Here is a 16264-nt window from a genome sequence, read left to right as displayed (position 1 = left end):
GCAGAATTTTAGAAATTTTAATATACAAAACCTGAATTTTTTTTGTTTTGTTTTGTTTTGTTTTGTTTGACATCCTAAAGAAAAATTCTAACCTGTCAAAGCTCAAGGGGGCAAACACTTTTTCACACCACTATATATATTTGTTGAATTAATTGTTAAAATCCTGGGCATCACAAATTTCTGTTTTTGGAGGGTGTAATTTATCCTTAAAGTTTTGGAATAGCTTCATTATTGTTCAGTAAGGCTGCAGTTATCCTGACAGATCTGAGCATTTCTGGTTTCAGTCCGTATCATCACGTGCACTGTGTGGTCATGGAATCAAGATGACCGGTTCAGTTTCTGTCCTGATCATACGGAGCTCTCAGCGCTGACATGGGACGCCTGCTTTCCTCCTTGGCTAAACGTAGACAGACACACACTGTCAGAAGACTTTGGCTCAGCCTGCCCACTGTTGCTCTCCTGTCCAACAGTAGTCAGGTCTCTGCTCGGGGGCACTGCAGACACAGTACATTTGAAAGTCCCAGTTAGGACCTTGTTTGATTCCAAACGTGACATTGCTGCACAGCTCCTCAGACCCTTTCTTAGGCGCGTTGTGAAGAGGCCGTAGATGATGGGGTCCAGGCAGGTATTGAAAAGTCCAAAGATAAACAGGATGTGGGTGAGGGAGTGAGACACTTTTCCTTCCAGGTCGTCTGGGAAGAACCAGTACCACAAACCCAGCAGATAGTACGGCGTCCAGCAGACAATGAAGCAGATCACAATGATGATGCTCATTTTCAGGGTTCTCATTCGTGCTTTTGGGATGTTGTTCTTTGAGCATCGTAAACACGGCTCGCTGGAGGACACTAAAGGAAAAAACACAATACCCAAGAATTAAGAAGTCGCTGCTTCTGTATTTGTCTTATAAAGGATCCACATCATGTATTTTTTTATTTGGCTTTTTACACTTTAATATGGTTGCAATTTCCTGTTAAACACCCTCACAGTCACACAATTCTGTTTATGTGTAGAGACATAAGTTTACATAGGCCTTTGCTAAAACTTTTTTCTAATAAAATGTGTGTTAAGACGTATAAAAATTATAGTTAGAAGATGGATTTATTTCAGTTTGTCCTTCACTATTTCAGTTTTTCAGTGGGTCAACAGTGTACATAGAGCAGGTGGCTGCGGGAAGGACTACTTCCAGGTGTGTGCTTCAAACTGTCAAATTTTGTTAAATTTAACTGTTGTTTTCAATTCAGTGATAATAATATAATTTGACGACTGTACAAACGGGGACATTGTGCATCATGAACCTGCTGATGCCGCTTCTGTTTCGTTGTAATTGCATTTGTTTTATTGCAGAGTGCTTTGGAAATATTTGGTGTTGCAGAACCGCAAAAGAATAAATAGATAAATTTGACACTTGATGCCATGCACCTGTTCAGTTCAGAGCCACGTATCTTTTTTTTATGTCTGTGTGTGTTTGCTCTGTTGGCTTGGCAGTGAACTTACAGCTCTGTGTTGTCATCTGTCTGGAGATTTGGATGAAGATTCTGCTGTAGCACATGATCATTATGATCAGAGGCAGCAGGAAGAGGCAGGAGAAGGTGAACATATTGTAGGCTGTTTCCTGCCCATGAGTGATGAAGCTCCCTTTAGTGGTGCACTGGGTAAAATTCTTTGGGGAGGTGATGCTCACACTGTGGAATATGAACATCTGTGGGATTAAGAATAAAAACATGAGGCACTGTCCATCACAGGTGAGGTGGTATGCTACACGTCAAAAGAGTTTTATCCCTGTCTCCATAATCTAGTGTTCGCCTCAGTCAGCTACAACTTGGATGTTGCCTCATCTTTCCATCGGATGTTGTTCTAGAATTATACACGTTTTATTTTAACTGTTTTTTGGTGATTTGGTCTTCCTGTCTTTATAGTTACCATCATTTTACACCCTGTACTGTACGCTTGCCCTGGTCAAACCTTCTCTTTATTGCTCACTTTGATGCAGTTTATTTTTACATTATCAAAATAATTCTGCATAATCCATGACCCAATTAAGTTTTTAATATCACCAAAGTGACAAAACAACACTTAGAGTCACAACTGTCCAATAACAAGGAAAGATCCAGGAGTTTGTAAAAATAAATAAACAAAAGTTGGGGGGGGGGGGGGGGGTGAACGAGTAAGACTTGACTAAATTTAAAAAAAAAAGTTTAGGTGCCATTTCCTGCATTTTGGTGCATATTTTCCACAAAACACACCACAGAGAAAAGAAACTTCAAACCTCTTTTTTTATATTAATTTGAACTTGTATTGTACATTCTTGAATGCGATGCTGTGACATTATGATGACAAATACCAGAGAACCTTTGAAATGTCTGTGGCTAAAAAAGTGAACACCCTTTCTGTTTGTTCAATTCATGTTAATAGACACTTGTTTACATTTGTTGTTATATGTATTGGTTGCTACGATCGTTATTGTTGGGTATAGCGACACTATTGTGCTTTATACTCTAGTTATTGGCCTTATTTAGCTTTTTTGGTTAGCAAGGTGTGCTGGGCTAGTTATACACTAAATTACGGTAGCTCTTCTGGCTATAGTTAGCCAACTTTCAGGATTTATACTCTTTTACATGATGTAGATTTTTAATGGTTCTTCAGTTTAAATGGTTCTTTAATAGATAATGTCTACAGACTAGGTAGATGTACAACCCCTGGAAATAATTATGGAATCACCGGCCTCGGAGGATGTTCATTCAGTTGTTTAATTTTGTAAAAAAAAAAAAAAAAAAAGCAGATCACAGACATGACACAAACTAAAGTCATTTCAAATGGCAACTTTCTGGCTTTAAGAAACACTAGAAGAAATCAGGAAAGAAAATTGTGGCAGTTAGTAACGGTTACCTTTTTAGACCAAGCAGAGGGGAAAAAATATGGAATCACTCAATTCTGAGGAAAAATTATGGAATCATGAAAAAGAAAAGAACGCTCCAACACGACTAGTATTTTGTTGCACCACCTCTGGCTTTTATAAGAGCTTGCAGTCTCTGAGGCATGGACTTAATGAGTGACAAACAGTACTCTTCATCAATCTGGCTCCAACTTTCTCTGATTGTTGTTGCCAGATCAGCTTTGCAGGTTGGAGCCTTGTCATGGACCATTTTCTTCAACTTCCACCAAAGATTTTCAATTGGATTAAGATCCAGACTATTTGCAGGCCTTGACATTGACCCTATGTGTCTTTTTGCAAGGAATGTTTTCACAGTTTTTGCTCTATGGCAAGATGCATTATCATCTTGAAAAATGATTTCATCATCCCCAAACATCCTTTCAATTGATGAGATAAGAAAAGTGTCCAAAATATCAATGTAAATTTGTGCATTTATTAATGATGTAATGACAGCCATCTCCCCAGTGCCTTTACCTGACATGCAACCCCATATCATCAATGACTGTGGAAATTTACATGTTCTCTTCAGGCAGTCATCTTTATAAATTTCATTGGAACGGCACCAAACAAAAGTTCCAGCATCATCACCTTGCCCAATGCAGATTCGAGATTCATCACTGAATATGACTTTCATCCAGTCATCCACAGTCCACGATTGCTTTTCTTTAGCCCATTGTAACCTTGTTTTTTTCTGTTTAGGTGTTAATGATGGCTTTCGTTTAGCTTTTCTGTATGTAAATCCCATTTTCTTTAGGCGGTTTCTTACAGTTCGGTCACAGACGTTGACTCCAGTTTCCTCCCATTCGTTCCTCATTTGTTTTGTTGTGCATTTTCAATTTTTGAGACATATTGCTTTAAGTTTTCTGTCTTGACGCTTTGATGTCTTCCTTGGTCTACCAGTATGTTTGTCTTTAACAACCTTCCCATGTTGTTTGTATTTGGTCCAGAGTTTAGACACAGCTGATTGTGAACAACCAACATCTTTTGCAACATTGCGTGATGATTTACCCTCTTTTAAGAGTTTGATAATCCTCTCCTTTGTTTCAATTGACATCTCTCCTGTTGGAGCCATGATACATGTCAGTCCACTTGGTGCAACAGCTCTCCAAGGTGTGATCACTCCTTTTTAGATGCAGACTAATGAGCAGATCTGATTTGATGCAGGTGTTAGTTTTGGGGATGAAAATTTAAAGGGTGATTCCATAATTTATTCCTCAGAATTGAGCGAGTCCATATTTTTTTCCCTCTGCTTGGTCTAAAAAAGTAACCGTTACTGACTGCCACAATTTTTTTTTTCTTGATTTCTTATAGTGTTTCTTAAAGCCAGAAAGTTGCCATTTGAAATTACTTTAGTTTTGTGTCATGTCTGTGATCTGCTTTTTTTCTACAAAATTAAACAACTAAATGAACATCCTCCGAGGCCGGTGATTCCATAATTTTTGCCAGGGGTTGTATATTTCAATCTTTTTCTGTAGGAACATTTAGGTTTCAGGTACTTATTCCTATAATATTATGTAGGTGTGATATTTCTAGTATATGTTGTTTACTGCCCTATTTGTGTAAATGTCACTTATGTATGTGCTGTCCTTATTCTTGAGCCGCTTGGGTGAGTAGGGAGAGTTCTACGATCCCTGGTTCTCAAGACCAGGCACCTAGGTGGCTCTGTCCCTTCTTCTTTCTTTCTGTTTTTTTCCTCTTTTTTCCCCTTTTTTATATTTAGGAGTACTTTAGTATACACTAGTAGAGTTCCAACTTAGATGTGGAATGTATAATAGAAGATATACCTTACTGAATTTTCATGATGTGGTATAAATGTATTTAGCTGAGTTACCTGATGCTGAACAGAGGGTTCAGGAACCGTATTTGGCAGGGATTTTTATTTATTTTGGTCCATGAAAAGGATCAAAACTACATTTGCCCCTGCAATTACATTTGGTCCATTCAAAAGATTGTGTCACGTGCAAAAGCTGCTGTAATTTCTGCACCATTCAACTAATTTGAGTGAAAATATCTTGAAAGTGAATCTGAAATTCTGACTTGCGTTCAGAGTTTGCTTTGAACTTCAGTGCATGTGTCCAAATATTTATGGACCTTGCATTGTGGTTTGATCAAACAACCAAGTCATCCGTATGTATTCATGTTGGATCATAGTGAAGCATTAGAATTTGTGCACGGTTGGTGCCAGAGCAGGATGTTTGACTTGTGATCAAAGTCGAAGTTTGCTGGTCAGGAGCTTTGCTACATTTGATGTTGACGCTGGACGGCGAAGTTTACATCTCACCTCAGATCAAAAATTCATGCTGTAGATGTCATGCACAGATACTGTAGCAGTAAATAGTTTAAGATGCTGTGCAGACATGTTGCCTCTGAACATGATCTGAGATTCTGCACAAAGATCCAGAATCAGAGAGTGTGTATCTTGTCCTCAAAGCATACCACCGTCTGCCAGAACCTACCATATCTAACGGCATGTGGTGATTCAGCAGCACGAAATAGACAATTAATCTATTGGTTCGTGATACTGTCACGAAAAGCGCCACATTTTCGTAATGGGAGCACAAATTTATTGTAATACATTCCATGATGGCTGCACAAAATTAAAAGTGAAGCCAGGGGGTTTGGGGGTGGTTAAGGTTAGGGTTGGGGGTAGGAGTAGGGTTAGTAATAGTGAGTTTTAATAAAAGCCCTGTCATGAAAATTGGAATCATTTCGTGATGGGAGGATGAAAAAAAAAATGTCAGACTGGATTGGCCAGAACACAACTGTTTTAATGGAACCGTAAGCTGGCATTTTGTAACCATGTGGTGGCATGATCGCTGTGATACTGTGACAGTGGCAACTCCAGATGGTTTTAGTCTTGCTGGGAGCATGATTACTGTATAGAGGGTCTTGGAGTGACAGTACCAACGTGACAGAAGCTACCAGACTGGTAGTTTCTACCACAGTGGTACTGTAGGGTCGAGGCAGTCACTGACAATGAAATCCTTCTGGATTTTACCCAGAGAACATAGATCAAGATCGGTGCCCTCTGAACTCACATAAGAGAGTTGTGAGAATAACTTGCAATTCAAATATCTTCATTCTCTGATCATTTGGGGTTGGGAAATCCGACAGCGAAGGACTCCGATGCACCGACGGCCTTTTTATGCATTGACCTGATGCTGACCCAGAAATAGTACAAAGTCAGCATCATCTGAAGTCACTCAACTTCACTGTGTATAGTGTTAATATTCTTGAGTTAATTTCATTCAAATGAACTCACTTGTACAGTAGTAATGTTTTGATGTTAAACCACTTCAACACTGTGCAAGGTTTAACACTCAGAGTTCTGATGTGTTTTACTCAAATGTTAACACTCCAACGTGTGTGTGTGTGTGTGTATGTGTGTGTGTGTGTGTGTGTGTGTGTGTGTGTGTGTGTACCTGAGGGATTGACAACAAGGTGCTCATCGTCCACGCCACCATCAGCATGATCCTGTTCCTCTTGCAGGCCGTGCTGATGGACAAAGGGTTGAGGATGGCCGACTGTCTGTCCAGACTGATCACCACTGTGACAAAGGCACAGGAGTACATCGCCTGCAGCTTGAGGAACATCAGGACTCTACAAGCAAGGTCACCGGCCAACCACTGGACCGTCATGTTCCACGCAGCGTCCACAGGCATCACGATGAAAGTGACCAAGAGATCGGCTGCAATCAAGTTGATGATTAGTACTCGGACATGAGATTTGTGCTTGTGGGTGACGGCGGCCCACAGCACAGCCAGATTACAGATCATCGATGTTCCACACAGGATGAAGGTAATGATCACTCGCACTTTAGCCGCTGTGGAGAAGGTTGGGAGCTGCAGCATGCTGTCCACTGATGTCCAATTAGGAAGGCCGTCCAACCAGTCACAGCTGGCATTGAGGTCGTACCCTGAGCTCTGGGGTCCACACAAGGAGACGTTCATCATCAGACCATCACCAAGCAGTCAGCATTTAGTTCTGCTGCATTAAGGCTGGTGCAAAGTGAGGTAAGACAAAATGAGCCAAGATGCATCTGCGTGACAAGACTAAAAATATTTGAGTAATATCTCGGATGACACTGAGAAAACAGCTTGGTCTGCATAGCCTATCTACCTCTCTGATGTCTACTGATGGGTAAAGATGGCATGATGGCCTCTAACAAGCACAAGACGGGTTTCCAGACTGTTCAATCTTCAACAGCAACACATCGAAAAGCAATCATCGTAATTGCATCCAAATGACAATCTGTGTATGAGACAAAAACATTGGAAATAGCTTTCTAAGACATAGGTGGCTCAAGGGTGGCGCTTGAAGGGGTTGGTGCCCCCACATACTAATAAAGTTAAGGTAGACCTTCCCCATAATCCCACCAGAAAAGTATCATTTACTGTTCACAATCATATTTTCAACCTCGGTTTTTCACCATTACCATCATTCTGACTGATAGTAGAGAAGCTTGAATCTTCGACTGGACTGGGTTGCTTGATGCGAGGACGTTTCGCTTCAAATCACAGAAGCTTCCTCAGCTAAAATTCCTGCTCTGGTGGTCTGACTTCTGTCTTGACTCTTGTCGAGAAGAATGATCCGAAGTCACAAAAGCTGGAGTTTTAAACCTAACCAGACCCCTAATACCGAAAGGTAGACTGCTAAGGCTAGTGACTAAACAATAGCTTTAATTAGAACCTATTGTGCTCTAGTTAGCACCCTTCTAATGACAGGGCAGCTGTGGCTCCCTTGACGACTCTGCTGATGACATGAATGACTCATTACCATGAACAAAAGACAAACTGCTTTGACCTGAGTACCCCATTGTAAACAGGGGATAAAGCGTGTCTCAGACCCCCTCCCCGGTTAAGGCTGGGTTTCAAACGTTTCACAAAGAATGCCTCCTTGACCCCTCTCTCAAACCATTTCTTCTCTCTGGCTAATATTTTAGCTTCCTTGTCCTCAAACGTGTGGTTAGTGTCTTTAAGATGGAGATGAACTGCAGACTGAGGTCCACTGGCGCCCTCTCTGCGGTGCTGGTATAGCCTTTTGTGCAAAGGTTGCTTTGTCTCACCTATGTAGTGTTCGTTACAGTTTTCCTGACATCTGCTAAATAAGGGAGAGACACTCCTCTTCTTCTTGTCTCCGTCTCCTGTCTATCTGGTCTCTTTGTTCTCTGGGACTTCTGCTCTTTGTCCAGGGACCATCGTGGGTACCCACGATGGTCACGATGTCACGATGGTTAGCAGGAGTAGGTGAAAAACTACAGAGGATCTTCAGACAGCACAAAATCCCAGTTTACTTTAAACCGGTTAACACCTTGAGACAGAAATTAGTTCACCCTAAGGACATGATCCCTAGTTACAAACAGAGCAATGTAGTGTGTTCTATCAGATGTCAGGAAAACTGTAACGAACACTACATAGGTGAGACGAAGCAACCTTTACACAAAAGGCTATACCAGCACCGCAGAGAGGGCGCCAGTGGACCTCAGTCTGCAGTTCATCTCCATCTTAAAGACACTAACCACACATTTGAGGACAAGGAAGTTAAAATATTAGCCAGAGAGAAGAAATGGTTTGAGAGAGGGGTCAAGGAGGCATTCTTTGTGAAATGTTTGAAACCCAGCCTTAACCGGGGAGGGGGTCTGAGACACGCTTTGTCCCCTGTTTACAATGGGGTACTCAGGTCAAAGCAGTTTCAGTCTTTTGTTCATGGTAATGAGTCATTCACATCATCAGCAGAGTCGTCAAGGGAGCCACAGCTGCCCTGTCATTAGGAGAGTGCTAACTAGAGCACAATAGGTTCTAATTAGAGCTATTGTTTAGTCACTAGCCTTAGCAGTCTACCTCTCGGTAGGAGGGGTCTGGTTAGGTTTAAAACTCCAGCTTTTGTGACTTCGGATCATTCTTCTCGACAAGAGTCAAGACAGAAGTCAGACCACCAGAGCAAGAATTTTAGCTGAGGAAGCTTCTGCGATTTGAAGCGAAACGTCCTCGCATCAAGCAACCCAGTCCAGTCGAAGATTCAAGCTTCTCTACTATGGAAACCACCTGGACAACTGAGAGCCTACACAGAAACATTCTGACTGATCCAGTTCTACTGTGTCCCCCAGTCTCTGGAGCACCCACGAGATATTCTTTCCACACTGCACAGGGACTATCGAGCAAGTTTGTGACAGTCATATAACATAAAACTAATATTTTTATCTATGCATTATTGCCCCTAGCAGCTTACTGTTCATACATTTGAAGCCTTCTGACTGCATGGCTGGTGTCCACATGGCCTGTTGCTTTGCAAAAACTAAATGTTGAGTTCCAGTCTCACACTTTTTTTCATCCTCCCGTCACAAAATGAGTCAAATTTTCATGACAGTTTTTTTTTTAACTCAGTATTACTAACCCTATTCCTACCCCCAACCCTAACTATAATCACCCCCCACCCCCCACCCGCTTCACTTTTAATTTCATGCAGCTATCACAGAATGAATTACAATGAATTTGTGCTGCCGTGACGAAAATGAGGCACAGCCTCAGTGATATACGTAAGGTTTCAAAGTTATTGAGATTTGTACTGTTTGCACATGATACAAATATTTATTGTTCTGGTGAGAGCTTGCAACAGATTTTGGAGCTGATCACAACAGAAATGAATACAGTAAAATTATGGCTCGACAAAAGCAAATTATCATTGAATTTAGAGAAAACAAAGATGATGTTTGGAAGAAATTCCATGAATGTTCAAGTAGACCTGATTATAAGAAATACACAGAAAGAGTATGTCAAAATAAATTTCTTGGAGTGACCATAGACAGCAAAATCAGCTGGAAACCTCATGTAAGCCACGTCAGATCAAAACTGGCAAAATGCACTGCAATTCTGGAGAGGACAAAATAGATACTGGACTATAAAGCCTTACACAGACTCTACTGTTCATTATTTTGACCATATCTGTCTTACTGTGTGGAGGTATGGGGAAACAACTACAAAAGCACCCTGCAGCCACTATGCATACTACAGAAAAGAGCAATAAGGATAATAACTAAAGTGGGATACAGAGAACACACCAACCCATTGTATTTGTAAAATCAAACGTCTTGAAGTTTATGGATTTGGTCAAATTTAAAACAACACAAATCATGTACAAAGCCAGAAACAATTTATTGCCAAAAAAAAAAAAAAAAATACAAAATCTATTTATGGAAAGAGAAGGTGGCTATAATTTGAGAGGAGAATTGAATTTCAAAAAGAATAGAAGTCAAACTAGTAACAGAAGGATGTGCATATCAATCTGTGGGGTGGATTTGTGGAAAAGTTTTGAGCTGGAGCTCAAGCAGAGCACCAATATAAATCATTTTAAAAGAATGTACAAAAATCTTAAGTGCTTACAGTATTCACTAAAGTATTCAAAATGGTAAAAGAAACTGACGTTTACCAGTATCGGTGATTGTGATTGTTTTCGTTTGTAGTCTGACAGGAATGTTTTATTTTTAATATTGATATGGTATAAATAGGTTAGGGCATTTAAGTATATTCATGATGTGTTTTCTTTTTTAATTATTTTTTTAATCTATTTATTCATTTATTTTCTGTTATTGCATGAGTGTGCTGACTGAAATAAACAAAGAAATAAAAAAATCAAATCAAACAAAGGAGTTTGTTGATATCTTTCCAGGAGAATTGCTCCAAGTCTTTACAGTCCTTTGCTTCCTGTCTTACAGTAAAGTTGTGAAATGTGGACACTAACCATTAACCTAAGCTTGTAGATGTTTTTAGTGGGCCCTTTTGGAGGATCCTCTGGTTCTGAGGCTTCAATGCCTTCAAGAGTGAATCTGTTTGTGAACAAACTTGTCAAGAGACTCGCTTATCTTCATATTGACATTCCGTCTCTGGGTCCTTTGAGGTCAAGAGACATGGTGAGTTTATGGAGTGGTGAGGTTGCTTGACGATGCTGATGTTTCTGCTATGACACTGGCCATGTGCACTACATCACTGCTGAGGACTCCAGCAACTGGACATGGCTGCTGCAGAGGACTACTTTCAGTCCTTTTGGGTGGTTGCCAAACAAGAGCCCGGCTGTTTCCATCGTCTGTTCGATGCAGTAACACCAGCACATGTTCCCAGACCAAACCTGACATTTGATGTCCATCTGACACATAATGATCATTTGTAGGATAAAGTGAAATTACAATAGCATGCACTGGATTATTTTTTTTATTTTATTTCAGAATTGAACAGTTTCAAAAGATTTATTATGCGGCAATTTAATGTTTAAATTTGTCCGAGCAAAAACTATTATAATTAAAACATATTTAATCTTTTTTTCTTGTTAGAATAATGTTTGTGTAAAGCAGTTAGTGATTTCTACACATCTCAAGTTAGGAGCACAAATCCACAACACCATGTAACCACCTTCGTTCCTGGATGGCAACCACCAAGGCAGACAACTGGCCCATCCACAACTTTCAAAAGTATTCATGTATATGTGTTCATGTCGCCAGGTCTGCAGAGAATGGAATGGAAAGTTAATAAGCGCTGAATCTTATGATATACTGATGTACAATTAAAAATATATTAAGAAAGCTATATTTTGGGTTAAATTGTATTTGCTACGTGTCAAACCTGGACTCCTGAATTATTAAGCATTTCTTGGTCTCAAATACAAACTGAATATAGCAAAATTTTTACTTCTATATATTACTCCTGAAATATATGCTTTACATTCTGCAGCTGAAGAGGGTTTTCTTTCATGAGATATTTCAGGTACTGCACATCAGTGGTGCGTCTTTACGAGCACCTTATTTATCTTCTGGTTAAAGCATCTTAAAGAAATATGAACTCTATGAACTCACCTTCCCGGCACAGCGACACATTCCGTAAAAAAGTGAAATCCTCTTCTGTGGATGTCCAGGCTGCTGTGGCTTCATGGCTGCTGACCTTCTTATTTGAAGAGTCTTAAGTCCTCCCCCCCACATACACACACACACACACACACACACACACACACACACACACACACACACACACACACACACACACACACACACACACACACACTTTTGTCCCTTACATTGTCTCCTCTCCTCCTCTGTCTGTGCACATCTGTGGGGTGTGACCTGCAGTGAAGCTTCTAAATTTTACCCCAGCCAGCATGAATCTCATCACCATCAGCTGCCTTATATACAGAAGTGTTCAGAATAATAGTAGTGCTATGTGACTAAAAAGATTAATCCAGGTTTTGTGTATATTTCTTATTGTTACATGGGAAACAAGGTACCAGTAGATTCAGTAGATTCTCACAAATCCAACAAGACCAAGCATTCATGATATGCACACTCTTAAGGCTATGAAATTGGACTATTAGTAAAAAAAAAAAAAAAGTAGAAAAGAGGGTGTTCAAACAGGTGTGAATCAGGTGTCCCCTATTTAAGGATGAAGCCAGCACCTGTTGAACATGCTTTTGAATGAATGAATGAAAACTGTTTATTTCGAACATTTGATACAACAAATACAAGATAGATCAGTGAAAACAACAACAAAAAAGTTCCTAATGTGTACCCATGTCCGAAAAGGGGTAGGGTGAAGCATCAGCTTATTTATCCCTACCCCTTCTTCCCCACAACCAATAATACCCATTGCCACATATACACATTGATTCCTACACACATAAACTGATATCAATATACACTCAACAAAAATATAAATGCAACACTTTTGGTTTTGCTCCCATTTTGTATGAGATGAACTCAAAGATCTAAAACTTTTACCACATACACAATATCACAATTTCCCTCAAATATTGTTCACAAACCAGTCTAAATCTGTGATAGTGAGCAGTTCTCCTTTGCTGAGATAATCCATCCCACCTCACAGGTGTGCCATATCAAGATGCTGATTAGACACCATGATTAGTGCACAGGTGTGCCTTAGACTGCCCACAATAAAAGGCCACTCTGAAAGGTGCAGTTTTGTTTTATTAGGGGGGGGATACCAGTCAGTATCTGGTGTGACCACCATTTGCCTCATGCAGTGCAACACATCTCCTTTGCATAGAGTTGATCAGGTTGTCAGTTGTGGCCTGTGGAATGTTGGTCCACTCCTCTTCAATGGCTGTGCGAAGTTGCTGGATATTGGCAGGAACTGGTACACGCTGTTGTATACGCCAGTCCAGAGCATCCCAAACATGCTCAATGGGTGACATGTCCGGTGAGTATGCCGGCCATGCAAGAACTGGGACATTTTAAGCTTCCAAGAATTGTGTACAGATCCTTGCAACATGGGGCTGTGCATTATCCTGCTGCAACATGAGGTGATGTTCTTGGATGTATGGCACAACAATGGGCCTCAGGATCTCGTCACGGTATCTCTGTGCATTCAAAATGCCATCAATAAAATGCAGCTGTGTTCTTCGTCCATAACAGACGCCTGCCCATACCATAACCCCACCGCCACCATGGGCCACTCGATCCACATCATTGACATCAGAAAACCGCTCACCCACACGATGCCACACACGCTGTCTGCCATCTGCCCTGAACAGTGTGAACCGGGATTCATCCGTGAAGAGAACACCTCTCCAACGTGCCACACGCCAGCGAATGTGAGCATTTGCCTACTCAAGTCGGTTATGACGACGAACTGGAGTCAGGTCGAGACCGATGAGGATGACGAGCATGCAGATGAGCTTCCCTGAGATGGTTTCTGACAGTTTGTGCAGAAATTCTTTGGTTATGCAAACCGATTGTTTCAGCAGCTGTCCGAGTGGCTGGTCTCAGACAATCTTGGAGGTGAACATGCTGGATGTGGAGGTCCTGGACTGGTGTGGTTACACGTGGTCTGCGGTTGTGAGGCTGGTTGGATGTACTGCCAAATTCTCTGAAACGCCTTTGGAGACGGCTTATGGTAGAGAAATGAACATTCAATACACGAGCAACAGCTCTGGTTGACATTCCTGCTGTCAGCATGCCAATTGCTCCCTCAAATCTTGCGACATCTGTGGCATTGTGCTGTGTGATAAAACTGCACCTTTCAGAGTGGCCTTTTATTGTGGGCAGTCTAAGGCACACCTGTGCACTAATCATGGTGTCTAATCAGCATCTTGATATGGCACACCTGTGAGGTGGGATGGATTATCTCAGCAAAGGAGAAGTGCTCACTATCACAGATTTAGACTGGTTTGTGAACAATATTTGAGGGAAATGGTGATATTGTGTATGTGGAAAAAGTTTTAGATCTTTGAGTTCATCTCATACAAAATGGGAGCAAAACCAAAAGTGTTGCGTTTATATTTTTGTTGAGTGTATATATATATATACACAAACATAAATATACACCAACACATACCTACTTACATACAAAATACTATATACGAGGTCTGTTAGAAAAGTATCAGACCTTATTTTTTTTTTTTTTCCAAAAACCTGATGGATTTGAATCACGTGTGCTTGCAGGAGCCAACCTTGAACCTTCGTGTGCATGCGTGATTTTTTTCATGCCTGTCGGTTGCGTCATTTGCCTGTGATCAGGCTTTGTGTGAGCACTGGTCCTCCCCCCCTCGTTGGATTTTCATTGCAAGGAAAGGATCAAATATTTCCAGAAACTGTGAGAGACAGCCAGGTGGAAACCATTGGGAAGATTCAGACAGCTTTCGGTGACGATCCTACAGGCATCACACAGAATAAGGAGTGTTACAACCAGTTTAAAAATGGTGCACAATGGCGGAGGCCATCGACAGGCTGAAACGACCAGATCATTTCCAAAGTGAACGCTGTGTTGATCCGGGACGTCGTCTGACTACCAGAGAAATTGCAGAAGAGGTGGACATCAGCACTTTTTCGGCACATTCCACTGTGAAAGAAGATTTTGTAATGAAACACAGGCGGAGGGTTCGCGCGTCGGGATGGAGCCACTAATGGCACAGAACAAAAAGCACCTCCGTGTTGGAAGTCTCACAGCACATGTTGTGACATGTCCAGCTCTTACACAATTTCTCTGATACTCACTCGACTGAAAAGCCACCGAAAGCCGTCTGAATCTTCCGAATGGTTTCCACCTGGCTGTCTCTCACAGTTTCTGGAAAAATTTGATTCAGCGCTGCTCCAATCGTTCAGACATTTTCCTCGCAATGAAAATCAGACGAGGGGGGTGGACCAGTGCTCACTCAAAGCCTGCTCACAGACGAATGACGCAACCGACAGGCGTGGAAAAAATCACGCATGCGCACGAAGGTTCAAGGTTGGCTCCTGCAAGCACACGTGATTCAAATCCATCAGGTTTTTGAAAAAGAAAAAAAAAAAAAAGGTCTGATACTTTTCTAACAGACCTCGTATTTACAAGCTGAAGCAAAAAACAAAAACACCCTAACCCTCATTACCCTTCCTCCTCCCTATACCTAGAAAAAAACATATTTTTGTACCACTGTTTGAACTGGTTCATGCTTGGACATTGCTTGAGCCCCACTCCCAATCCGTTCCACATCCTCACCCCACAGACAGAAATACAGAAACCTTTTAATGTTGTTCGTGCCCACTGATGTTTTAAATTAAATTTCCCCCTCAGATTGCAATCCCCTGATCTGTTAAAAAACATATTTTTAATATTTGCTGGAAGTAAATTGTTTATTGCTTTATACACGATTTGCACTGTTTGAAAATGAACCAAGTCTGTGAATTTTAAGATTTTGGATTGTAAAAATAGTGGATTTGTATGATCTCTATAGCCAGCATTATGAATGATTCTTATAGCTCTTTTCTGCATTACTGATAGTGATTGTGTTGTACCTTTATAAGTATTACCCCATACCTCTGCACAGTACTGTAAATATGGTAAAACCAGTGAGCAGTAAAGAATGCGGAGTGAGTTGTGGTCCAGAATATGTTTCGCTTTGTTTAGAACTGAAATGCTTCTTGACAGTTTACTTTGTATATGTTTTATATGAGTCTTCCAGTTAATCTTATCATCTATTATCACCCCCAGAAACTTATTTTCATGTACCCTTTCAATATCTACCCCCTCGACTTGTAACTGAACCTGTATGTCTGTATTACAATAACCAAATAACATGTATTTTGTTTTACTTAAGTTTAATGATAATTTGTTTCTGTCAAACCATATTTTCAATTTTCCCATTTCTATACTGATCCTCCTCAGTAACTCCTGCAAATCCCCCCCTGAACAAAAAATGCTTGTGTCATCTGCAAATAATACTAATTTTAATATTTTGGAAACATTGGCAATATCATTTATATAAATTAGAAACAGTTTTGGACCCAATACTGACCCCTGTGGGATGCCACAAGCAATGTCCAAGCATGATGATGTATATTCCCCCAACTTCACAAAC

General features: G+C 40.7%; 1 protein-coding gene across 1 annotated transcript; it reads right to left on the bottom strand.

Annotated features, from left to right (window-relative positions):
• Positions 1-333: 333 nt before the first annotated feature.
• LOC117502055 (putative gonadotropin-releasing hormone II receptor) lies at positions 334-7176 on the bottom strand. The gene is made up of 3 exons (XM_034161047.1): positions 6355-7176; positions 1495-1699; positions 334-845 (listed from the first exon to the last, which is right to left on the bottom strand). The coding sequence occupies exons 1-3, from the start codon at positions 6883-6885 to the stop codon at positions 349-351; spliced, it is 1233 nt and encodes a 410-aa protein (XP_034016938.1). The 5' UTR covers positions 6886-7176; the 3' UTR covers positions 334-348.
• Positions 7177-16264: the final 9088 nt, after the last annotated feature.

This window comes from Thalassophryne amazonica, chromosome 2, assembly GCF_902500255.1.
Source record: "Thalassophryne amazonica chromosome 2, fThaAma1.1, whole genome shotgun sequence".
Lineage (NCBI taxonomy): Eukaryota > Metazoa > Chordata > Actinopteri > Batrachoidiformes > Batrachoididae > Thalassophryne > Thalassophryne amazonica.
This window is presented reverse-complemented; position numbering and strand designations above follow the sequence as displayed.